Here is a 25585-nt window from a genome sequence, read left to right on the forward strand (position 1 = left end):
TTCACTTGGATCATAAAGAAATGAAGAATATATATGAATGTTTGATTGCAGTATTATTTTACAAAAAAATGAATAATAATTTTTAAAATTATTTTAAAAGATATTTTTTTTATAATTTTTTTTTAGTAAGCTGAGGGAGAGAACTCACAGTCACAGCACAACTTTTTTTTTTTTTTTTTTGTAATCCTAATACAATTTAATCCAAACACGAACTATTTATCTATGTTTTTATTAACTATAATAAAATTGGTCTGAAAGGTAATTATCATCATTATTAACTATTAAATATAATAGGAAAATAAGATATAACTAATTAAGAATTTACTTCATTATTTTTTTAATCAAAGACAATTACAATTAAAAATAAGTAATGAATAATGTAAATAAAAAATTGAAAAACCTAGTATCCCCACTCACAATTCCGTGTACCAAATTGCCCCTAACATCTATACATAGCCGCCACCATGTCAAAGATTTTGACAAAAACCTTTATTATTAATAATAGAGCAGCATTTAATTGAGTGAATTTTTTTATATATATACAACTAGAGTGAAATTTTAGTTCTTAACTGTTAGTTACCTTCTTACTAAAAGGTAAAAAATAACTCACTCATATTTTATTAATCATAAAAATTATTAAAATAAATATGGTCAGGTAGATTATTTTTTAGTGTTATTTTTTTTTTCTAATTTTAAAAAATAACGTGTTGAATCTAGTAGAAATAATAAAAATATATTTTAAATCCTGAGCTATTACCCACTTAGAGACACAGATTTTCCACCAAGTTTTCCATTTTTCCTACATTTCAACGCCCAACGCTTTTTTTGTATTTGTCTTTTCTTTCCTGCAATTTTTGAATTTTATTTTATTTTTATATTAATTACCTTAATTAATCAAGGTTTTCTTTGTGGGTGATTGGGTTTGTATGTCTCTCTCGTTAGGTTAGATTCCTAGCAGTTTTATTTGGGCCTAAAGTTAAAAAATTGTGTGCTGATTTTTTTTAAACAGATTAGGCAAAGAGCCAAAGACTAACTAAGAAATCAAAATACTTAAATATGAGGAGATCTGATGATAGCACCCAAATCAGCCAAAAAAAATTAAAGCTAATATTAGGGGGAATTAATGGAAAACAAAGGTCTTTTATAGAATAGCTAGTTCTATCATAATATGAATGTTCTTAATTCAAATAGAATTGCTTCCGGTAAAAGATATATGTAATTTATAAATAAAAAAAAACAACAACAGTAACCCTCTTCGTGTGATGATTTACGTGAAGTTTGATAGCCAGTTCTTGTTAATTAAAAAGGAAAACAAAAATTGAGTGTATGTTTGAATTATAATTAACTTAGGGTGTGCATGACAATCTTTCCGAAATTAAATTTTTTTTTTAATTTTTGTTCCCACGAATAGTAATGGAAAGAAAACTCGTTTGGTAAAATTGGTTTATTTTTTTGTTCCCGATATGAACTGGTTTAATTTTTGTGCCGGAGAACAGAAAAAAGAATAAAAAAACTTCTGTATTTTTATTCTCGAGCGCAAAATGAGAAAAGTTGTCTCTTTCAATCACTTTCCACCACTACCATCACCACCACCACCATTATCATCCCGACATGACCACCACCACCATCGTTTCAGCCGTCATCGTACCACCAGTGTCATCGTCACCACTACCACCATGAGGATGCCACCACCACCTTCTCCCACTGCCACCATCATTACCATCACCGTATCACCACACCATTGCCACCGCCACAGTCGCCGCAGCCACTGCCATAACCACCACCGTCGCCGTAGCCACCACCACCATCTTTGCAGCCACTATCGTTACCACCATCACTATCATCACCATGTCATCGCCACCACCACCACTACCACCACGATGTTGCTACTACCACCACAGCCACCATCATCACCATCGCAACCGTCACCAACAACCACCACCATCGTCGCAGCCACTACCGTCACCACCACCATCATGCCATCACTGTCACTATCACTACCATCACCTCGCCACCGCCACCACCACTATCATCAACCATCACCACAATCATCGCAGTCACTGCTGTCACCACCACCACCATGCCATTACCACCATCATGCCACCACTATCGCCATAGCCATTGCCGTCACCATCACCATGTCGCCGCTGCTGCCACCACAACCACACCATATGAATAAGAAAGTGATGGTCCAAAAAAGATTTATGCTTAATATGAATGATTTTTTATTATATTATTTGTTGTGTTATCAAACACAATTCTCATTCTACGAATAAAAATAGAACATGTTATCAAATTTTTTTTTTTCAGAAACTGTTTCATGGCACAAAAAGAGAAAAAAATTGTTTCTTTTCAGAAACGATGCTAGGGAACATAATAGTTGTCATGAGCGAATCCTTCTCGATTTGTTTAATAATAACTTTGCATGGTTGAAAAGAATTTTTATAATGACCTTTTTTTTTCTTTTTAAAGAATCACAATATATTTTGCATGAAAAAAAAAACTTATAACCTTCTAATATTTTAGGTTAAAATTTGTGTTTCGACTGATATTTCCTAAAATTTTGGGTTTCTTCTATAGTTTGATGTTGAACAAACTTGATAAGGACACGTGGCACTCATTTTTTCTTTCTTTACTTTTTAAAGAGTTTCACAAACTAAAAGCTACCTGGACGAATTGAAAATCCAAAATTGAGAATGAAGTTAAATGGCTATCTGAATCACTTATAGAATATAGGAAGTAGAGGAAGAGGATATAAATGAGAAAGTTCTACATAAATAAAATACCACCATAAGCATATATGTAGAAAAATAGTACCATCCTTTATTTCTTATTTTGAAACCAACCTTTGAGAAATAAGAATAATACAGAGAATCAAAGAAGCCAATTATTGAATCATATAAAGATTTATTGGCAACTTACGTTCCTTATCCACCCCGAACAAAACATGAATTTTAGAAACAACCCATAAGAAACTATCAGCCTTAATTCTAGCTACTAGGATGTTTGTTTGAAGGGGTTTGCATTTATCATTTAACATGACACAAGAAAGTTTTCTACACACACAATATTTTGTGGGGCCCACACTTTTTGAATTAAAAAAAAAACTACGGCACGCAAAACGAATCTCTATAAGATTAGACAATCACTTTTCTTACAACATAACTCTTATAAAAACCCTTGTTTGAAATGACATAATAAAAGTTAGATGAAAGGTTTTTTGCGGATTGTATTTGAAGGGGCAGAATGTGGAGTCTTGTTGCGAAATCGGCAAGTATACCGCTCGTTCCAAGTAATAAAGTGATAAGTAAAGATCGTTCTCTCGAGGATTAATGCACTAAGTATTAATTTAACTATTCCCCTTAATTTGGAAAACCCAATTTAATTGAAAAAATATTTGTTAACAGGAATTTGAATGAAACACATTCAAGAAATATCAAGAACATCAAAAAAATATGAGTAATTGAATTTGTAAAAGAAACTGCAGTCAGGATGTACTTCACCTCCGATCCTCCTTTATTTTCCTAAATTAAATTTTATAACTATCTAATTTATTAGCTCAGACTATTCATTATTTCCCTATTAAATAGTTGAACCCTAATGTCTTAGTGTATTCAACCCTTTAACCCAATTAGAATCCTAGTGTCCTAGTAATTCCTTTTGAATTAAGCATTAAGCAAATGAATTTAAAAATCTGCAATCTATGTAAGCCTATGTCTAGATCATACACAGATTGTTATTCTACCCTTGTCAAGATTAAAACCCCAATATTACTATTATGAGCTCTAACCCTCAAAATCCTATAATAGAATGATCAATTCTATAAAGGATATGAAAAAATTAACACAGGTAGAATAAAACTAAATAAATTAAATTAATTATAAAAACAATTTAAAAACTAGAAAGGATTCACATTGGATCTGTGATCCCAACTACAAAAAGAAATTAGCCAGACATATCTGACTTTAACAAATCAAAATAATAAAAAGAATTCATAAAACAGAAAGAAAAGAAGAAGATGAAGAGTAAGAATCAATTGTCTTCAATCTTCAAATTCCACCAAACATTGATCTCCAATGTGAGCCTTCAAGAATTCTCTCAATTCTTTGATTCTCACAATTCTCTCCCGCCAAAGATGCTTTCCTCAGGGTGCATAGTCTTTTTTTATAGACTTTCTTCCCTTGTTTAGAAATCCTAATCATATCTTCCATTTACGATCTCCTTCAGATATCCTCTGATGCAGGGTTTAAAATTGTCACGTGCTTCCCGCGCTACTTGCGCCAGGTTGGCGCTGATAGCGTGGGACTATTGTTTGGAGGCAGTAGCTTCGCGCTACTAGCGCGAGTCTCGCGCTGATAGCATGGTTGAAAGATGATGCTGGCGCTGATAACGCTAGTGCTGCGCTAGTAGCGCGGTGGCTTCAGAGTTGTGTTTTCCCTTTGTTATTAATTGGGCCCCTTTCTCGTCTTTTTCCTACAAAAATATAATAAAATCAGTTACAAGATACTTGATTAGGATTTATCAATTTAATGGCAAACATGGGCTTTTTTATTCAAGATTGATCAAGATTTTTTCTCTTTTTGACTTAAAATCATATATATGCTGGAGGCATATCAATTCTTCTCTTGAGGAATGATATATTGCTTGCAATGTTGTTGACAACATATCTTCTAATAGGTGCTCGGATTCTCACTTCTTCATGATTCTTGCGGTTGAGGATGTTAGATTCTAGACTTGAATGGTCATTACCAGGGCTGGCTGGTGGATTGTTTCCATCGGTGCCGTTTGAAGGGACAGCAGGTGGAATCGAATCTCTATGAAGGACATGGAACACTCTGCTTGGAATGCTGTTGAAAACACAAGAGGCTAGCATCTAAGGTTAGAGGGAACTGGTTGCAAAATTACTTCCTTCAAAGGTTTAGTGGTTCATGGAGGCAAGATTAGGATTGGAGAAATGCTAAGATTCACCACATGCTTTTAAAGATGTTTGGGGAACCTTCTTATCCTTTTATTGTTTTTAATCTTACTAAGTCTAACTAGAGTTCTTTTGTAGGCAGGGATCGGTGGAATCCAATTGAATATCTTATTGATAGAACTTGTTCACAATTATTCTTTTTATTTTAATGATTATGTTAATTTTCCTTTCTCTTAATACTTTCTTTGGGTTACTTCTTTAAGGATTTAGAATAAGCGACTGGGTTTTGATTAATTTAGAATAATAGATCAAAAGTCATTAATCTAGATGAACAATTGGAAAGAAGGGTAAATCAAAACCTAACTACGTCTTTTGTTTTTAAATAGTTAACCCAAACAAGTTCAAAGACCCAAAACACATGAAAAGAAAATGCTAATCAGATTGATCCTTTTTGGTTAACGATCCAAGTTTAATAATAATGCAGGTAGTTCTTTCGTAAATTTTATATTGAATTAAAACACCCCAACTAGTTTTCATTACCACGTTTCATAATTTTGGGTTGTTACACTTTTGGAGATAAGGCGCTGGTGCCAGTACAAATGCTATTTGCCTTCTGACTTTGTAACTCAAGAATGCGATCTTGAATCTCATTAAGTGGATCACCACATCGTAGGTTGTTGTCTGAAATGTATTGTAGAACAGTTCCCAGACTAGCAGTTTCTTGATCTCTGGCCTTATCCTAAGTTCACGATAAACATATATAAAGATGAAATATTTAATGAAATATAATTTGAATAAAAATAATAATAATAATAATAAAAGAACCTTGATTTCAGTGGACTTGTTTTTTGCATTCTGCACATATTCTCGCAAGAGATCAATGGGATGATTCTTGTCACGCGACTTATATGTACAAATGAATCTACAAGCTTCAATATACCGCTTCTTCTTGATTAGAGTCTGAACAAAATCTGCGAGAAGCAAGGAATTATCACTTCATCAAAACCGACAAGAAAAATCCTATATTACTTCAAAAGAGGACATGAGCAAGAAGTTCATGGCATATAAGAATGAATAACGAATATAGCATGAAATCAGTTCTAGTCACCACGTCCACAACTAAACATATATAATAGACCAAATAATTTAAAATTCCTAGTGAAGACTATTGGGGGAAGCAAGATGGAACTTTAGTATGTGAAGTCAATCACTTTTTTTAACAAAAATAATGGTTTAATTTCCTACCAACACCCTACATCTTGATCTTTGAAAATACTTGTATATATCCGGTATAATTTTTCCTCACAATCGATAAATATTTAACCTTACCAAATTTAAACAATACTTGATCATCAGAATATTTTTCACAATTTGTTTTAATACGTATCAGTATGGTGATCCATAAAATTCAAATGGAGAAGCAAGACAAATCTTTGATTTAGACAATTCACATAATTATCTTATTTTTTTCTTTATTTTCTATATATGTGAATAAAAAATAAAAAATCCTCTAAATTATATCTACCCAAAAAACAAAATAATGGAAAAACATTTGCTACCCTATCTCAGAGATGGCTAATAAAACACTCTATTGAGAGTAGCAACATTAGGCTATTGGTATGCGTCCAGCATATGTTGCTTTCTAAGTTAAAAGAAGCAAGGAAGTAATTATAAATGTGTGAAAATAAGTCATAAATGCAAGAAATATTGTTTATTCCTTCTCAATCATTCCCTCACTCAATTTATGCATTTTAATAGCAGGAAACACCAAAAATGAAGTGAATGAGAGAAGTTGCATTTTTCCAGCCAGCGCGTTTTGCGCGGAGCATGGCGCAAATCGCGCCATTTCAACCTGAAGATTCTGTATCTCAGTGCGATTTGCACTGAGAGTGGAGAAAATCGCGCCATTTGGTCCAAATCACTTCTGTTTCCTGGCACAATTGGTGCAGTGCAATTTGCATGAAGGTGGCGCAATTTGCGCGAAGTCTGGCGCAAATCGCGCCACTTGGCAGTTTACTCCCTGTTTCTCCATGCAATTTGCGCTGATGCTGGCGCAAATTGCGTGGGCGATACTTTTTATTTTTAATTTGATGCGAATTACGCAAAAGAGGCCCAATTGGAGAGCAATTGGAATTAGGTTTTTCCCAAAATCTAATAAAAGGATCAGAAACAGAGGGAGGAGACACTTTTTGCACAGAGAGAATTACGAAAAGCGGATATCGGAGAGCAATCTCTTGGCGATTGAAGATCCAAGAATTCTTCTTCTCCTTCTTCTGGTTATATTTTCATGAACTCTTTTCTATCATTTGAATTGTGAGACATGAATATGTCTGGCTAGTCTTTTTATTATTGTGGTAAGGGTCACAACCCTTGATGTGAACCCCTTGTAGTTTGGTTGAATTTATGCTTATCTATTTAAATTGAATTTATCTTGCATTGTTCTTCATTCCATAATTCTTTTAGAACCGATCAATCTATTAGGATTGCGAGGGTTAGGATTTTCAATAGGGATATTGGAATTCTAATTTCTGACAATAGGTAAGATAACTGTTCATGTATGCACTAGGGATGGCTATATGAACCGCAAATGTTAAAGATTCATTGATTCTAATGTTTAACTTGAAAGGGAATTTCTAAGGGATTAGGATTCTAATAGAGTTAATAAGGTTAAAGTCACTAAAGAATTAGGGTTTAACTAATCATATAAAAAATGATGAATTGTTTGATCAATTGAATAGGTAAACGTAAATGTAATCTAAGTTGCAAGGTGGGTATCATAAAGGTGTTGGCGTCTCTTTATCGCAATATTTTCTCAAATATTTTCTCAACCTTTAATCTTTTGTTCTTGAGTTTTAAAAGAACCTTTGAATTATTTACATTTTTTAGAATTGTTCTCATTATTTCACAAACCACAATTTTCCTTAAGCCATTTTATTAATCCAACAAGAGAGGAATAGTTATAATAAATTTAGTGCCTCAATCCTCGTGGAGACGATACTGTACTTACCCTTTTATTACTTGAAACGATCGGTACACTTGCCGATTATTGCGCAACAGCTATCATCGTGAATCGCTAAAACCACCTCATCCTAACTCCTAAGTGTTGAAAAGAATAACATTGCAATTATCCATGGATATTAACACATTTGATTAACATAAGATGGAATTTACAATTCCAGTGAGATGAAAATTAGTATTGTTCGGTCCTAGAAAGACCGTATTGCTATACCGTATGGTATGCGCTCAGAGATACCGTAAGAATAGGTATGTATTTGGCCTATGGCCAATATCCCAATCACTGCGCACAATGTCGGGGACGTGGGTGTGTGCACAGTGTTGGCAGTAATAATAATTAGGTTCAAAGTGTGTACCTAGGGTCTTTAGGCTCTTATTTATAAGGATTACCTTCATATGCTTGCGCCTTTGAGATCTCCCAGATGGCGTTAGGATTCAGCTCCCTTTCTGTTGGGATAAGGTCCTTATCTTGAGTATTTAATTGCTTAATATTGTTGAGATAATTATGTATTTATCTCTTAGTGGATTCTTAGGTGAGTAGTTAGGATATGATATATATCTATAACAGTTTCCCCCCAGCTCGGTATTATGAATCTCAGAATGCCGGGGTGTTGAGATATCGTGTCGGCGTCGACATTGCTGAGCTCGTGTATTTGGTGTTTCAGGTCGGCTGGGTCAAAGATTGGATCATGTGTTTGACATTTGATATGTCAGCAAGGCGTGAATTTTTCGCCGAGCTATTGATTTCGTCGTTCTTGGCCGTGATGTGACTTTCGGCTGCGACATCATGGTTGAACTCGAGTCTGATCTGCGACATCTTGGTCAAGCTCGGGTTTGATCTTATCGTATTGACCTGACCTTTTGCTTCTTGCCTGCAATGACGGTTACAAATTCCCACGTGTTGTCCTCTCATTGGCGGTTCGTGCATCGTGGAACGAGCGCCGTTCTGAGCTTTCGTTGGTCATGATTGCATTTATTAAATGCGTTCGGAGGTGGTTTTACCATTTAGCCCTTGATTACCCAACCGTTTGCAGCCTCTTCATCTTCGTGCCTGGGGCTTTTCTTCCTTTAAATACCAGTTTTCAAAATGATATAGGATTTTCGCTCTTCTCTAAGTTCTCCTTTCTGGCCTTCTTCTTTTCAAGCTTTCTTGGAGTTTCTGATGTTTTTCCAGTGTCATTCTCGGTGGAGGCTTTTTGAAGAGTTGAGTCTAGCTTCTTCGTCATTTCTCTCAATTCTTAGGTACTTTCTCATTCCTTCATTTTTACTCAAACTTTGGTTCGGTTATCTTTTGCATTTCCTTTCTATTTGAGTTTGGAGTTAGTGTTTATTCCTAGTTGAAGTGAGGGAAAAGCTTGTGTTTGCTTTGAGTCTTCATTCGAGAGTTTTGGGAGAGATTCTCTGTCTACTGTGATTTGGGGGCTGGACATGAATATTCCTGGATCATCTTCGGGCTCGGCTGTCGGCCGAGGTGATGAGGTGGATGAGGAGGTAGTAAAACAGCTGCCTCGGGCCATTCAATATTGGTTTTATGGTAAAGAATATACTGAGGAGGAGAAGCTTCAACTACTTCCCCGCGGTCCTCGAGGAGGTCGCCAGAGTTCTCGAAGTGGACGTGATAGGAGAGGGAGAGGTCGGAGAGGAAGGGATCATCAGACTCAGCTTAGTTTTGGTAGGGGCGGTCCTCTTTTGGTCTCGAACCCTTCAACTCCTGGGTTGAGCTCCTCTTCTGATCCAGTTCCTCTATCCTATATTTTGCCATCGTCTCAGGTGGCCCCAGGTCCGAGGTACGTTTTAGATCAGATCCCTCCTCTTGGGTTGAACGATAGTTCTTCCAACTCTTCTTCATCCAAGCTGGGATTCCCAAAGTCGAATACCTCTGTTCCTTACTTCGATGATTCGGCTTCAAGTCAGATGTCGTTTGTTGATCTTGTCAGTAGTTCTGACAGCTCCATTCCTTTTTCTTGGAGTCCATGCTCATTGCCATCTGATCTTGGAAGTCCAAGGTCAGAATTGGCTGATCTTTGTACTGATCCTCATCCTTCGTGTTCCTGGGCTGTAATTATGGAAGAATATGACGTCCAAAATTGGGTTCTTCTTGAGATCCTTCACATGCGATATACGATGTCTCCTGCTGATGTAGCCCAACTTCCAGTTGGAGACCCCAGTGGGGTTGATATTCTTCCAGCAGGTGATCATCCAGTGTGCGTCATCCTATCTTGGGCGAGCCTCATTTCTTTTATTTTTACTGGGATCTGATTACCAAGTTGGGGATTCGGTTCCCACTTTCCGAGTTTCAAATGGCCGTGATCCGCCGACTTTGGATTGCTCCTTCGCAACTTCATCCCAACTCTTGGGCTTTCATCCGAGGTTTTGAGCATGTGTGTGCATACCTTTGCCTTCCTTGTACAGTTTTTCTGTTTTTCTATTTGTTTGATGTATATACAGCCCGGACTGGTGCCGAGGCTAAGGAAAGGAGAGGTTGGGTTACCCTTCGAGGTGCTCCAAATCGGGGTATCTTTATTGCCTACTCTCAATCTTTCAAAGGCTTCAAAGATGCCTACTTCAAAGTGGCTGCTCGCTCTGACTCCCTCCCCTGGTTTGCTTCGTCATGGTTAGACGGAGGGGATTTGGCGTGTCGGTTTGAGCTTTATTGGACGCAGAATTATTTTCAAAGACGTCCGCGAGACTACACTACCCCTGTCGTAGCTCTTTCCGACTCGGAGAGACTGGCGACTTCTATCCTGGTTGGTTATGCCAAAGAGTTCGGTATTATCGACCTTAGTCGAATAGTAAATAAGTTTGGAGATGATCTCCTCTGTGAGCTGGGTATGTAGTGATACAATATCCTTTTTATATTTGTTTTCTATAGTTTTTGTTTTGTTCTTTGGCTCTTCTTTGCAGTTAGCATGACATGCTATGATTATAAGAAATTCTTGCCCAAGAAGACTTCTAAGGGAAAGGCCAAGGAAGTCCCCTCTTTCGGGGTCAAGGTCTCGAAAAAGCGGCGGCTTGACGCCGTGTTTGGCGGCAGTTGAATGGGTGATGAGGTGATCTCAATCGATGTTTCTACTCCTCATTCGTCATCTCCATTCCCCCCTCCTCTCGTCATTCCACAAGGAGACATGATTACCTTGGAACCAGGGGAGCTGTGGAAGGTTGGAGTTTCGGACCGACTCAGAGCCGTTCTGAAGCCCTCTCAACAACTCATGGGCAGTTCGACCTTGACTTCCGACCTGAGGGCCCTGGTAGCTCAGTTGGAGGAGGACTCTTTAAAAGCAGCCTCTTTGCTCCAATCCTTCCAGGATCTCCATCAGAGGCTCGATTTGTCCGCTGCTTCCAACTCGTCTCTCACTATTAAGGTGGGGGAGCTTTTGGGGAAGTATGGCGAGCTTGATAAGGCTAAGCCCGAGCTCGAGGTGAAGGTTCAAGGACTATCTTTGGAGCTTTCCGAGGCGAAGAAGACTTCGGAGTCGGCCAATGCCAGAGCGAAAGGTTTGAGGATAGAGGAGGAGGCCCTCTCTAAGTTTTTGACAGACAAGGATGCTCAGATCCAGAAGCTACAGGCCGACTTTGAATAGGCTAAAGTCGTGGTCATAAATGCTTCCACTGAAGCTTTTGCCAATGCTATTGCTCAAGCCCAGGTTCTGAACCCTGGCCTCATTACTGATGGAATGGACGTTTCGTATGACGTGAAGGATGGCGTTATCATTCCTGGAACTCCGGTCTCTGACTCTGCTGATGAGGAGGAGACCGAAGCCAAGGTTCATGAGGTTGTTTCTCCATGTGCTGAAGAATGACGGGGTCAGAATGCCGACCTTTGTAATATATCATTTTATTATGGGGCTTTTGCTCCCCTTTTTGATTTCGTCTGAACATCTTTGCCGCTTTAGGTCGTCTTTAAAACTTGCGATTGGATTTGTCTTTTGATTTTTTGAGATCGTTGCTTTGATTTATTTCTCTTTGCATGTTTGAGGTTCAATTTTGATCTCGTCTTGTTATATTTTGGTTTATGATTTGTCGAGGTTGTTCTGATCGATCTAGGATAGTTTTTGTTCGTCAACAAAAATTTTATTCCTTTGTTAGATCGTTAAGCTCTAAGGCTTTTGTTGCTTGGATAGAAATCGGTATGCACTGATAAGATTGAGGTCGATACTCATTTTATTTGCATTTCAAATGAAATCTCTTTACAAGGTCGAGCTTAAAAGCTCGTTTTATTTGCTTCGAAATAAATCTACCGACTGACTGAGCTTAGGAGCTCGACTTATTTGCGTAGAAATAAATCTATCTATTGACTGAGCTTAAGAGCTCGTCTTATTTGCAAGAATTTAAAATTTATTCACAAATTCTCGGAAGTTGGACTACAGGCCTAGCTGTAGTAGGCCTTTAGCTTGTCCGCGTTCCAAGTTCTCTTTACCGGTTTCTTGGAGATGGTTTCCAAAGTGTAGGCTCTTCTTCCCAATTTTTCCTTAACTCTATAAGGGTCTTCCCAATTTGCGGCGAGCTTCCCATCTCTAGCATTCTTGTTGCCGATGTCTGCTCTCCTCAATACCAAGTCGCCGCTCTGGAATGACCGAGGTCTAACCTTTTTATTGAACCTAGCCATCACCAGACGTTTTGCCATCATATTCTTATATCTGGCGTTCTCCTTGCTTTCATCTAGTAAGTCGAGTTCTACAGTTAGTGCTTCATTGTTTTGTTCCTCAGTCCCCTGTAGTCTTTGCACCCTCCTCCAGGACGGTTCTCTGATCTCTACTGGAATCATAGCCTCACACCCGTATGTCAACTTGAAAGGAGTTTCCTCTGTGGCAGATTGGGCACTTGTTCTGTAGCCCCATAAGACGAGGTGTAATTGTTGCACCAATTTCCCTTAGAATCGAACAACCTTGAGCCTGTTGATGATCACCTTGTTAGTTGACTCGGCTTGTCCATTTGTCTGAGGATGCTCCACTGATGCGAACCACTGTGTGATCTTGAAGTCGTCCATTAACTCTTGGAACTTCTTATCAGCGAATTGTATTCCATTGTCTGTAATGATCTCGACAGGAATTCCAAATCGGCTGATCAGGTTTCTTTCAAAGAATCTCTGAATCCTGGCCGAGGTTATGCTGGTGAGGGGTTCAGCCTCAATCCATTTGGTGAAGTAGTCAACCGCTACTATCAACCATTTGAGCTATCCTTCGGTCGCGGTGAAAGGTCCCAAAAGGTTCATCCCCCAAAAGGTCTATCCCTTATTTGAGCTGTCCTCCAATTGCGTGCTTCTGACATTGTTCGCATCTTTTGACGTGCTCTTTCGCATCCGCCTCCATAGTAGGCCAGTAATATCCTACCCTAAGTGCCTTCCTGGCCAAAGCCTTTCCTCCCATGTGATGCCCATTTATGCCTTCATGGATCTCGGCCAGGGCGTATTCAGCCTCATTTTTACTTAGGCATTTAAGCATGGGTGTATAGAAACTTTTTTTGTAGATCTGGCCTTCCACAATTATGAAATAAGCCGAGTTCTTCACTAGTTTTCTGGCTTCTTCGGTCTCATCGGGGAGACTTCCTTTCTCTAAGTAAGCGACTATTGGCCTTCTCCAGTCTCCATTCTCGGTTATAACCATGATGCAGGTCGGCTTCGGGATGCTCTACTGTATGACCGTTTGATGATTTCCCAATCCTTTCGAGCTGGCGAGCTTTGACAGGATGTCCGCTCTGCTGTTCTCATTTCGAAGTATGTACTGGACCACCGCCTCATCGAACTCGACCAACAGTTCTCTAACTTCTTGGAGGTATTTCATCATTAGTGGTTCTTTAGCTTGATATTTTCCTTCGACCTGCGAAGTTACCAGCTGTGAGTCACTGAGGATTTTTATCCTTCTTGCTCCGTGCTTTTTTGCATGTACAATTCTTGCGATGAAAGCCTCATATTCAGCTTGGTTATTTGAGGTCGAGAATGCAAGGTGAAGTGAGTGTTCAATGGACACTCCCTCCGGGCTTTCAATTATCACCCTGGCTCCGCTCCCCTTAGAGTTTGACGATCCATCGACGTATATTGTCCAGAGGTCTTCATTTTCTTTTTCTTTCCCTTTGGACGGGGTTAGCTCCATGATGAATTCATCCAATGCCTGAGACTTGATTTCCTACCGGGGTTCATACGATATGTCGAACTCTGAGAGCTCGACGGCCCAGTTGATCATCCTCCCAGCTAGATCCGGCTTATGTAACACTTTTCTGATGGGTTGGTTGGTTCTTACGATCACTCGATGCCCTTGGAAGTAAAGTCAGAGCCTTCTTGCCGTGGTAAGCAAAGCAAACGCCAACTTTTCAAGCTTCTGATACCGAAGTTCAGGTCCTTGTAGTGTCCGCCCTACAAAATAGATCGGCTGTTGTCCATTGTTAGTCTCGCTTACTAGGGCGGCGCTAATGGCCTCTTCACCCACAGAGAGGTATAAGATCAACGTCTCTCCGGGCTCTGGCTTTGACAACACAGGTGGAGTGGCTAGGCATCTCTTTATTTCTTTAAATTCCCTTTTGCAATCTTCTCCCCATCTGAATTCTGCCTCCTTTTTTAGGAGCTTGAAGAAAGGCAAGGCTTTTTTTGCCGACCTGGGCACAAACCTGGTTAAGGCCGCTAGGCGACCTGTGAGCTGCTGGATTTCTTTTTTGCTTTCAGGTTGTTTCATCTCAAGGACGGCCTTGCATTTGTCAGGGTTGACTTCAATTCCCCTGTTGGTGAGCATGAAGCCCAAGAACTTCCCAGCTAGTACCCCGAAAGCGCATTTGGCCGGGTTCAATATGATTTTCCGAGCCCTCAATTGCTCGAAAGTTTCTCTGAGGTCGGCTACATGTGTAGTTATGTGCACCGACGTGATGATCATGTCGTCAATGTACACCTCTAGGTTCCTTCCAATTTGATTTTGGAAGACACGGTTCATCATCCTTTGGTAAGTCGCCCCAGCGTTCTTGAGGCCGAACGACATGACGTTGTAGCAGAAATTTCCTTTTTCCGAGATGAATGCGGTCTTCTCGTGGTCATTTGGGTGCAGTGAGATTTGATTGTACCCAGAGTACGCATCCATGAATGACAGTAGTTGAAATCCTGATGAATTATCAACTAGATGATCTATGTTAGGAATCATGTATGAGTCCATTAGGCAGACCTTATTTAGGTCAGTGTAGTCGACGCAGATTCTTCACTTCCCACTAGGTTTCTTCACCATCACCACGTTGGACAACCAAGTGGTGTATTCTATTTCTCTAATGAAGCCAACTTCTAACAGCTCGTCCACATGTTCGTTCAGAGCCTGACGTCGATCAGGACCTATTTTTCTCTTCTTCGGAGACACTGGTTTCGACCCAGGGTACATAGAAAGCTTGTGACAGCAAAATGTTGGGTCTATTCCCGGGATCTCCGATGCCTTCCATGCAAACACGTCGGAGTTCTCATTGAGAAAGGAGACTAACTCCTTCTTAACCTCGGCCTCCAGGTCCTTTCCCACTTTGGTGTGTCCTTTTCCATCCTCCCCAATATTGACGTCTTCCAACTTTCCTTGGGATTCTGAACTAGGTGCTTGGAGCTCCTCCCTCATGTCCAATTCGACCAAGTTTACTTCGTTTCCATATGGGTATATCGACTGGTCTCTGGTGGGGGCTTTACCTCCGTCTCTGATTCTAGGGGAAGATGACGGCCCTCCATGATTGATCCTTAAAGTCTCGTAATAGCACTCCCTAGACTCTTTCTGATCTCCTCTTATAGTGATGACCTCATTTTTTGATCCCACCATCTTCAGTGCTTGGTGTTTGGTGGAGACTAACATGTCCCACTCGTGGATTATAGGTCGGTCAATGATCACATTGTAGGGGGAAGGTGCATCTACTACCACAAACTGAACCCTTCCAGCTCGGAACGATTCTTTCGTCCCCAAGGTCAGCTTCAAGTCTATATATCCCTTTGGAAGGGATGGCTCTCCGTTGAACCCAATCAGCTTAGTGGCGCAAGGTTTCAGGTCTTTTTCATCCAAGTTCATCTTTTGGAAAGCGTTCCAAAAGAGTATGTCTGCCGAACTTCCATGGTCAATGAAGATTCTCTTAACCCGGTAGTTAACTAGCACCCCTGTAACCACCAAACCATCAGTGTGTCCAGGTACGACCATTTCTAGGTCTTCTTGAGTAAAGAACAGTCTTGGGGGAGTAGGGTTGCTGACTCTTCCTTTGAAGGTCGGTCTGTCTTTAACGGACATGACCTCCTTTAGGTACTTTCTTCTTACATTTGCAGTATCACCTCCTCCACCCAAATCTCCACTTATCACATTGCACTCAAATTCAGCTTCTTGAACTCCTCATCTTTATCTTCGACCTTTTTTCCCTTTGGAGGACGGTCTTGTTCCCAATTTTTTATCTCCTCCCTCTTAGGGCTGTGACTTCTGCTCCGGCTTCTTTGCCTTCGCCTGCTGTTCTTCTTGCCCTGAGTCCGGATAATGTATTGCTTCAATTTCCCCTCTCAGATGTGTTTCTCGATACCATCTCGGAGATCCCAGCAGTCATCCGTGATGTGACCGTTCTGGTCATGGAAAGCACAGTATTTGTTTCTGTCCAACCCGCTCTTGCTCTAGAGGGGTTGAGGTCTCTCAAAATTACGCATCTCGATCTGAGCCACCTCTTTCCATATCCGAGATCTGGACATGTTTAAAGGTGTGTAAGTGTCATACTTGGTCCTTTGAGATCGGTCATTCGATCTCTTGTCATGAGAGTCGTTTCCTTTCTTCGATCCCCGCTGATCCTGGTACTTTTTCTTCTTGCTTGGGCTCCGGCGATTCGGGCTTCGTCCTCTAGACTCTCCATAAGCCTTCTGCATGTCTTCAACATCTATATATTTGAGTGACCTTCGTCGGAACTCCTCCATATCGTTGACCAGGTTCTTATAGATTGACTTTGCGAGTGGAGAGTCGCCATCTAATCCTGAGATGATCAGATGCAAGTGTACTGGTTCAGTTAGGTTCCGGACCTTGAGGGCGGCATCTTTAAATCGATCGAGGTATTTCCTCAATGATTCATTCTCCTTTTTCCGGATTCTTCCTAAGGCATAGGCCGGCATCGGATGTGCCTTACTCGTTGCAAAATTCAGACGGGAAGTTCGAGCTAGGTCCTCGAACGAATCGATCGAGTTCTCGGGGAGCCTTGTTATCCATGCCATTGCCTGACCTGTCAATGTCGTCGTGAAGATTCTGGCCTTAATAGGTCTAGTTATCCCGTTGAACAACATCTCAGTCTTGAAAGCGTCTAAGTGGGCATCTGGGTCTTGACTTCCGTCATATGGAGGTATCCTGGCACTTTTGAACCTCGGTGGAATTGCCAAGTTCATGAGTCTTTCAGTTAATGGACTATCACTAGCCTTCTCATCATAGAGATAATTATCTCCTTGGTTTTTGACCAGTCCTCCGCCTTCTTGGTGGTTGCCATGGCGAGGGTTCCGCACAGTCTCGGTTGTCGTGGCCGTGTTCTGTTGCTGCGGCCCGCCAGTTTCAACTTGGCCTGCTCCTCCAGCTCGGCCTTCAGTGTTATGGTTTCGTAGCTCAGCCTCCAATTCCTCCATCCTCTGGGCATCCAACCTTTGTTGAGCTAGGAATCTGTTCTCAATCTCTTGCATCCTTTGAAGGATTGCATTCATGGCCCTAGTGGCCACATCCCTAGGCTGATCATTCTATGGATGTGGGCGTGTTGTCTCCACCGACGCGTTGGTCTGGGCTCTGAAGGGAGGCACTTGCGTGCCGACTTCTCCGACCTGGACATCCACCAACACAGGAGACACTGTTGATTGGAGATGTTCCAGCGCAGACACGTTTGGCGGCGGCTGGGCAGTGCTGGAGGTCGAACGGGTGTTCGTCATCGTGGAATGGGAATCGAAATTTATCGTTCCCACAGACGGCGTCAATGTTCGGTCCTAGAAAAACCGTATTGCTATACCGTATGGTACGCGCTCAGAGATACCGTAAGAATAGGTATGTATCTGGCCTATGACCAATATCCCAATCACTGCGCACAAGCAATAGGCTTATACCCAGGACGTGGGTGTGTGCACAGTGTTGGCAGTAATAATAATTAGGTTCAAAGTGTGTACCTAGGGTCTTTAGGCTCTTATTTATAAGGATTACCTTCCTAGGCTTGCGCCTTTGAGATCTCCCAGATTGCGTTAGGATTCAGCTCTCTTTCTGTTGTGATAAGGTCCTTATCTTGAGTATTTAATTGCTTAATATTGTTGTGATAATTATGTATTTATCTCTTAGTGGATTCTTAGGTGAGTAGTTAGGATATGATATATATAACACTGTATGGCAGAAAAACATAAAGAGAAATACTAGCGACAGAACAAAACATTTTTCAATTACCAGAGATTTTATCTGCAAAACCCAGGGTGCGAAACAGCTCTACGGCTTGTTTGTGGTGAGCTGCAAATTCAAAAAGCCTTAAAACTTCGTCTTCATCAAATAAAGAAACTAATCCATAAATTGATAGCAGCAGTAGAAAACCCAGAACCATCGAAGAATTTTCAATACTTGCTTTCATGTTAGCTTTCAAATCAAGAGCTAGCTTCATTGCTTCTAATCTTATTTGAGGTTTAACATGAGGTGAGATTCTCATTAATTGTTCCAGCAAAAAGATGTGGCTGCCATCAATAGTTATAGCATTATCTCCCTCTCTACACAGTGGAACAATGGGGTTCTGAATTATATCCAAAACGAGTTTTGCTGGATCAGATGATGCTTGGAGATTAACTATAATGTCATTGTCAAGCGCCTCTAGTTCATCTGTTGAATATAAAAACTCAAGAGAATATAATATGAAAGAATGTAAAATCTCACAAGATTGAAATGCATAGGTGACAGGAAGACAACTCTAGTATACTAATATTTACAACCAATATCATGATAGCACTATAACTGAATCATTAGACATTGTATAAGATCGACTAAAGGACAAGAAGAGAAAGAGGATGCACTAAAAGGACCTATTAAGTGCCTTTATAGTTTGTCTGGAAATTGAATCAATATTGTAACTTAGAAGCTTTACACTAATTGCAGTACCATGATATTAAACCACTTAGCCAAGGATACAATGTAAATTTTTATGGTTTAAGAGCTTCTACATGTGTTTAGAAAGGAGGAAGAGGGTATATATATATATATATATATATATATATATATGTCTGTGTGTGTGTATAAGAAAACAAGAGAAGCCTTTCAATTTGACTAATGACATACAACATCAACATGATTAAAGAGATTTTTTACAGAATAGGTAGATCTGGTGAATAAAAAAATATCAACATTATTAAAAGAAACAGTTGAAATGGAATTGTTTCAACAAACTAGATAAAGAAGAACATTTACCTGAATCTTTTCCCTCTTCAAATGATTTTATCAATGATTCATATTGGTTTTCGTTTAACTCAAGCTCCTCCGGTTGTCCTTCAAACTGCTTCTGTTTTGACTCGAGCTCCTTCACTTGCTCTTCAAGTTCCTTCGTTTGTATTTCAAAATGCTTCTTTTCCAATTCAAGCTCCTTCAATTGGCCTTCAATTTCATCCTTTTCTGATTTGAGATACTTCACTTGGCCTTCAAGCTTCCTCTCTTTGGACTCGAGCTCCTTTACTTGGCCTTCAAGTTGCTTCTCTTTTGACTTAAGTTCCTTTACTTGGCCTTCAAGTTGCTTCTCTTTTGACTTAAGCTCCTTCACTCTTCTTTCAAAGTGCTTTTCCTTTGACTCAAGCTCCTTCACTCTTCCTTCATCATGTTCACTGATTGCCTTCTGCACCATTTCACATTTTTCCTCCTTTAACCTCAGCTGCCTCTCGCTTTCACTAATCAGCTTCTGTAACGACTTGAGTTGCTCTCCCTTCGCTTCCAACTCTCTGTTGCGTTCTTCAATATCTCTCTCTAGTTTGCGCAATCTCTTCTCTTCAACTATTCTCTTCATTTTGCAATCCTCAATGGATTTTTCAACCAATGCAAGTTCTCTCTCTTTGAATTTTTTCTTTACGGAAGATGATTTATCAGCAGATATGGCTAACTTCTTCAATCTCTGGGAAACAGGAATATCATGATCATATGTTGTTGTCTTTGACTTCTTAACCGAAATGTTCAAGGAAATGCTGTTGTTGTCTAATGGTCTCTTAACTGGCATTGTTATAGAACCCTTCTTAACAGAGTCATCACAGTTTCTGTTAGAAGTTCCCAAATGAGAATTCTGGATTAACCTTTCTGACAAAGGGATATCATCATCATCAGATTCTTCAGAAGATAAGTCAACAACAGCATCAACAGGGGTTTCTTTGTTATGGTGGTTACATTTCATCTTCAATCTAAAACTCAATGGTTTTTTATCCTCCTTTACATCAATGGGCATTTTCTGTTCCATAATAATAGGCTTTGATTTTGGTTTTGAATTTGCTTTATCAGAATCCTCAACAACCATATTCAGCTATGGAAACTGATGGCAATGGCATCCACCACACAACATAAAATCCTGGTGAAAAAGTTGAACTAAAAATATGAAAATTCATCCAATCCAATCACTCTTAGTTCAAACTATCATAAGGCAAGAAACTAACTAACTACTTCATAAGTATAAGAAGAAACTAACTATAAGCATGAAGCAGCACTACACATATACACTTAGTCCTCGTAACAAAATGTGAATGATAAATAGAAGGCATGAAAATGAAAAAAAAAAATGAAGAAAAAGAAGAAATAGTGTTGTTACAGATTTACCTCAAAAGCAAGAATGAATGAAAGAGGAATGTAGCAATACCTTCCGTGGATATGGAGAGAAAGAAGGTGAAAATAAAAACAGGGGAAACAAGATGGAATGCAAAACAGGCCCTGAGTAAGTTTATGATTCTGCTTTTTAGTTTAGAATTCTACTTTGCAGGATCTGTATCGCTTAACCCCTTCAGTTTTTTTTTTTTTTTTTTTTTTTTTTTTTTTTTTTTTTTTAATAAAAGATACAAAATGAAGAAATGGGAACTGGGAAGGGAATATTTCTGTGTTTGATTTGGAGTTAAGGAAAGGGTTTTTTGTGGAAATATTTCTTTTCTTTCTTTTTTTTATCCACATTCCAAATAAGGGAGTATCACACTCACGGGAGTGGAATTGGGATACTCTTTCCTGAAAATGGACCTGTGCACTTGGAATTGAGCTCTATTGTATTAAATGACCAACGCTACGGTGTACTACAAGATTTTACCCTATCTATTAACACGCACGCAGTTCACCCAATCTACAATCCGTTTTCTTCCACTAAGTATCATAGTTGCTTTGGCTTAATTAAAGCAAGATCCGTGCAAGCTTAGATCTATTCCTAGCAAGAAAGGTTTGTTTACATATGAGTAAAGCTTAAAATTCAAGTAGGTAAGGTGTCAAATTTTTTAAATTAATATTTTATCGGGAGCTATTCTTTTTTCAATAGTTGGCTCAAGTCCTAAGGAGTTGGAACCTATGAAGCACTGATACCGATACGGCATTTTCAATACGTTCCTGATACGTGTGTCCAATACGTTACTTCAAAAATACTAATATTTCGATACGTTCCGATACGTCTTAGTATTAAATAATATTTTTAATATAGTACTTCACATTAACAAAATATAATAAAATCATAGGCACAGATATAATAACAATATGTAAATAAAAATATAAGAATATACAAATATAAACAGATTTATATAAATATAAACATTAAATATAAATATAAATACAGAATTTTTATAAACAGAATATAAATACAAATAATATGTAAATAGAAATTTATATACAAAAAATAATTATTAACTACTCTTTCAAAAATATTAACACTCATCTCCTATTATAAAAATTACATAATAAAAAATAAAAAATATAAATACAATAAAAATAAAAGGCAATCCTTCATTCACTTATTACCTTCCGTGCGTGAGTGAGCAGCGAGTCAGCCACCGACAAAAAAGAAAGACGATGGAGCAGCGACCGACAAGGAGGAAGAACGACGATGGATGGAGGTCGGAGGATGAACAGCTACTACCGACAGCCAAGAAGGAAGAAAGATAGAGGAGAAACAGCTACCACCGAACAGCTACCAACGAAACCGTGGAGGAGTCGAGCAGAAACAGCGACGGCCGACGGCGGAGGAGGAACAGCAACGGCAAACCAGCGACGGCCAACGGCAGAGGAGGAACAAGAATGACGTTGTGGCGTGTAGGTCTGGACCAGGTGAGAGTTCTTTAAGGTCGTCTGATGAGATTCAATCGACTTGGGTTCTTTTTGTCAAAAAAAAAAAAACACGTTTTATTTTTTAAGAAAATTACTAAAGTGCCGTTGACCCATTTGATACGTAAAATATGAGTATCCTAACGTATCCGTATCGCACGTGTGTCCGATACGTAGAATTTTTTTTTTTTTTTTTGCGTATCCGTGCTTCATAGGTTGGAACTCTCTATTTTGGTGCAAGGCTCAAGGAACATATCTTTTGAGTGAGTGATTTAATATTTCTCCATAAACGAAGGTGCAAGACTCAAGGGATATATCCTTTGAATGGTTCAATATTTCTCCATAATTAAAGATCTAGAATCATCTCTTTCCCTTATATAAGCTTATAGTGTGTAAGGTTTAGTGATGTGGAAAAAGAATTTTGAATACTTCTAGAGAGAGATGTTTGAAGTAAAATATCTCTTTAGGAAAGTTTGAGATTATCACCATTGTAGGTAAAGTTTGACTGTTGTAACTGTTAGGAGAAGAGTAAAACAAAGGATTTTTACTAAGGCAGAAGTCGTAACTTTTCATTCAAACAATAGATTTTTAAATTACAAAACTTGTAACTCTACAATAAAGACACTTAACATCACAATAAACTCACATAATCTCAGAAACTTAAAAACATAAAACGAACATTTAACGTTTGCTGAATTAAACCCATTAAAAACTAAATTGATTGCTGAATTAAACCCATTAAAAATTAAACTGACACATAACTCCACATTTAACGTTTATTTAACAAAACTCCCCCGTAAACTTAAATGCTTCTGCCATCCTTCATGCCGATCAATTTCTTGTAGTTGTCAAGGAGTACCGTCAGTAGCGGTTTCGTGAAGATATCTGCGACTTGCTCTTGACTGGTCACATGTGTTAGCTCCACATTTCCTTCCTTTACTTGATCCCGGATGAAGTGAAATCGGACGTCAATATGCTTGCTTCTTTCATGATTTACCGGGTTCTTGGCTAGCTCTATAGCCGACTTATTGTCAATTCGGATCACAGTTTGGCCGACTTGTTTTTCCTCCAGCTTGCTTAGCAAATTCCTGAGCCACATTGCATGACAAACACACCAAGATGCAGCTACATATTCAGCTTCACATGTTGACAGTGTCACAATAGGTTGCTTCTTCGAAATCCAAGTGAATGCCGTGTTGCCCATGAAAAACACATAATCAGCCGTGCTCTTTCGATCATCTACGTCTCCACACCAATCACTGTCAAAATATCCAATCAACTTGTATTTTGCCGAGCTCGAGTAGTGTAACCCGTGTGAAACTGTACCTTGAACATACCTCAGAATTCTCTTTACCGCCTTCCAATGTGTGTATCTTGGCTCCTCCATGAACCGACTTACTATGCCGACACTCAACGAGATATCCGGCCTCGTGCATGTGAGATAGCGTAGGCTTCCCACCAAACTTCTGTACTTGCTTGCATCAACACGGTATCCTCCATCAAACTTAGAAAGTTTTGAACCGGGTTCCATTGGTGTTGAAACCGGGTTGCAATCTTCCATCTTGTACTTTTTCAAAATTATTTTTGCATAAGCCTCCTGTGACACGAAGATTCCCTTCTCATTTTGTTTTACTTCCAAACCGAGAAAGAACTTCATAAAACCGAGATCTGTCATTTCGAACTCTCTTGTCATTGTGCTCTTGAACTCTTGTATCATCTTGGCATTGTTTCCCATAAAAATGAGGTCGTCAACATAAAGAGCCACAATTAACAAGTCTCCTCCATTTTTCTTGACATAAACAGCATGTTCATATGGACACTGTTCAAGTCCATTCTCCTTGAAATATTTGTCAATACGAGCATTCCATGCTCGTGGTGCTTGCTTCAACCCGTAAAGTGCTTTCTTCAATCTCAGCACCTTCTTCTCTTCTCCTGCCTTCATGTAGCCCGGCGGTTGTTCCACATAAACTTCTTCTTCAAGAACACCATTCAGGAATGCCGACTTTACATCCATTTGATGTATTGGCCATCTGTATTGAGCAGCCTGTGAGATGAGTAGCCGAATTGTCTCCATCCTTGTAACAGGGGCAAACACCTCGTCATAGTCAATTCCAGCCTTCTGCTTATAACCTTTTGCAACTAGCCGAGCTTTATATCGTTCTATCTCCCCTCGAGCATTCATCTTCTTCTTGAACACCCACTTCACTCCAATGGGCCGACTTCCTTTTGGTAGCTCGGCTAACTCCCATGTGTTATTTCGGTCAATGGCTTCTATCTCCTCATCCATGGCGTCTTGCCATTTCTTATCTCGGATGGCTTCTTCAAAGCTTATATTTTCAGAATCTGCAAGAAGACAAACAAAATGTACCTCACTTGTTGACTCATATATGTCTTGTATGCTCCGCATCCTGGGTTGTCGTACCTCGTCTTCATCATCAGAAGCTTCAGGACTTGCCGGGTTGATAATTTGTGTTGTGATTCCGTCTTCAAAGTTTATCTCAGATGAATTGCTCCAGTCCCACTCATTTGCTTCATTGAGCTTTATATCTCTGCTCACTATGACTTTCTTGTTGACGGGGTCAAACAGCTTATACCCCTTTGTTTTTTCATCATATCCAATAAAAACATATTTCTTGCTTTTATCCTCGAGCTTGGTTCTGAGCTGGTCCGGTATGTGTGCATAGGCCACACTACCAAAAACTCTGAGATGAGCCACTGAAGGCTTTTGACCGAAGAAAGATGCATTTAAGTTTACGGGGGAATTTTGTTAAGTAAACGTTAAATGTTAACCTTATGACTCATAAACTATCCATTTTTCTTGACATAAACAGCATGTTCATATGGACACTGTTCAAGTCCATTCTCCTTGAAATATTTGTCAATACGAGCATTCCATGCTCGTGGTGCTTGCTTCAACCCGTAAAGTGCTTTCTTCAATCTCAGCACCTTCTTCTCTTCTCCTGCCTTCATGTAGCCCGACGGTTGTTCCACATAAACTTCTTCTTCAAGAACACCATTCAGGAATGCCGACTTTACATCCATTTGATGTATTGGCCATCTGTATTGAGCAGCCTGTGAGATGAATAGCCGAATTGTCTCCATCCTTGTAACAGGGGCAAACACCTCGTCATAGTCAATTCCAGCCTTCTGCTTATAACCTTTTGCAACTAGTCGAGCTTTATATCGTTCTATCTCTCCTTGAGCATTCATCTTCTTCTTGCAGATTCTGAAAATTGTATGCTCCGCATCCTGGGTTGTCGTACCTCGTCTTCATCATCAGAAGCTTCAGGACTTGCCGGGTTGATAATTTGTGTTGTGATTCCGTCTTCAGAGTTTATCTCAGATGAATTGCTCCAGTCCCACTCATTTGCTTCATTGAGCTTTACATCTCTGCTCACTATGACTTTCTTGTTGACGGGGTCAAACAGCTTAT

General features: G+C 39.4%; 1 protein-coding gene across 1 annotated transcript; it reads right to left on the reverse strand.

The window, feature by feature from the left end:
- Positions 1–4591: 4591 nt before the first annotated feature.
- LOC133309121 (FRIGIDA-like protein 3) lies at positions 4592–20383 on the reverse strand. The gene is made up of 5 exons (XM_061509859.1): positions 19300–20383; positions 18298–18717; positions 5741–5886; positions 5482–5654; positions 4592–4847 (listed from the first exon to the last, which is right to left on the reverse strand). Exons 1-5 carry the CDS (start codon positions 20381–20383, stop codon positions 4592–4594), a joined length of 2079 nt encoding a protein of 692 aa, XP_061365843.1.
- Between the last annotated feature and the right edge of the window lie 5202 nt (positions 20384–25585).

Source organism: Gastrolobium bilobum, unplaced genomic scaffold, assembly GCF_033153095.1.
Source record: "Gastrolobium bilobum isolate Gb01-03AN ecotype WA unplaced genomic scaffold, APGP_CSIRO_Gbil_v1 utg25356, whole genome shotgun sequence".
Taxonomy (NCBI): Eukaryota; Viridiplantae; Streptophyta; class Magnoliopsida; order Fabales; family Fabaceae; genus Gastrolobium; species Gastrolobium bilobum.

Excerpts from the sequence above, each read along its gene's own strand:
- LOC133309121 (XM_061509859.1), bottom strand. The coding sequence starts at position 20,383 with ATGGTTGTTGAGGATTCTGATAAAGCAAATTCAAAACCAAAATCAAAG. Across the intron at positions 5,887-18,297 it reads TTTTGCAGATAAAATCTCTG|ATTTTGTTCAGACTCTAATC; the intron begins GTAATTGAAAAA and ends TGCTTCTCGCAG. Across the intron at positions 4,848-5,481 it reads AGCGCCTTATCTCCAAAAGT|CATTCCAAGCAGAGTGTTCC; the intron begins GTAACAACCCAA and ends TGTTTTCAACAG.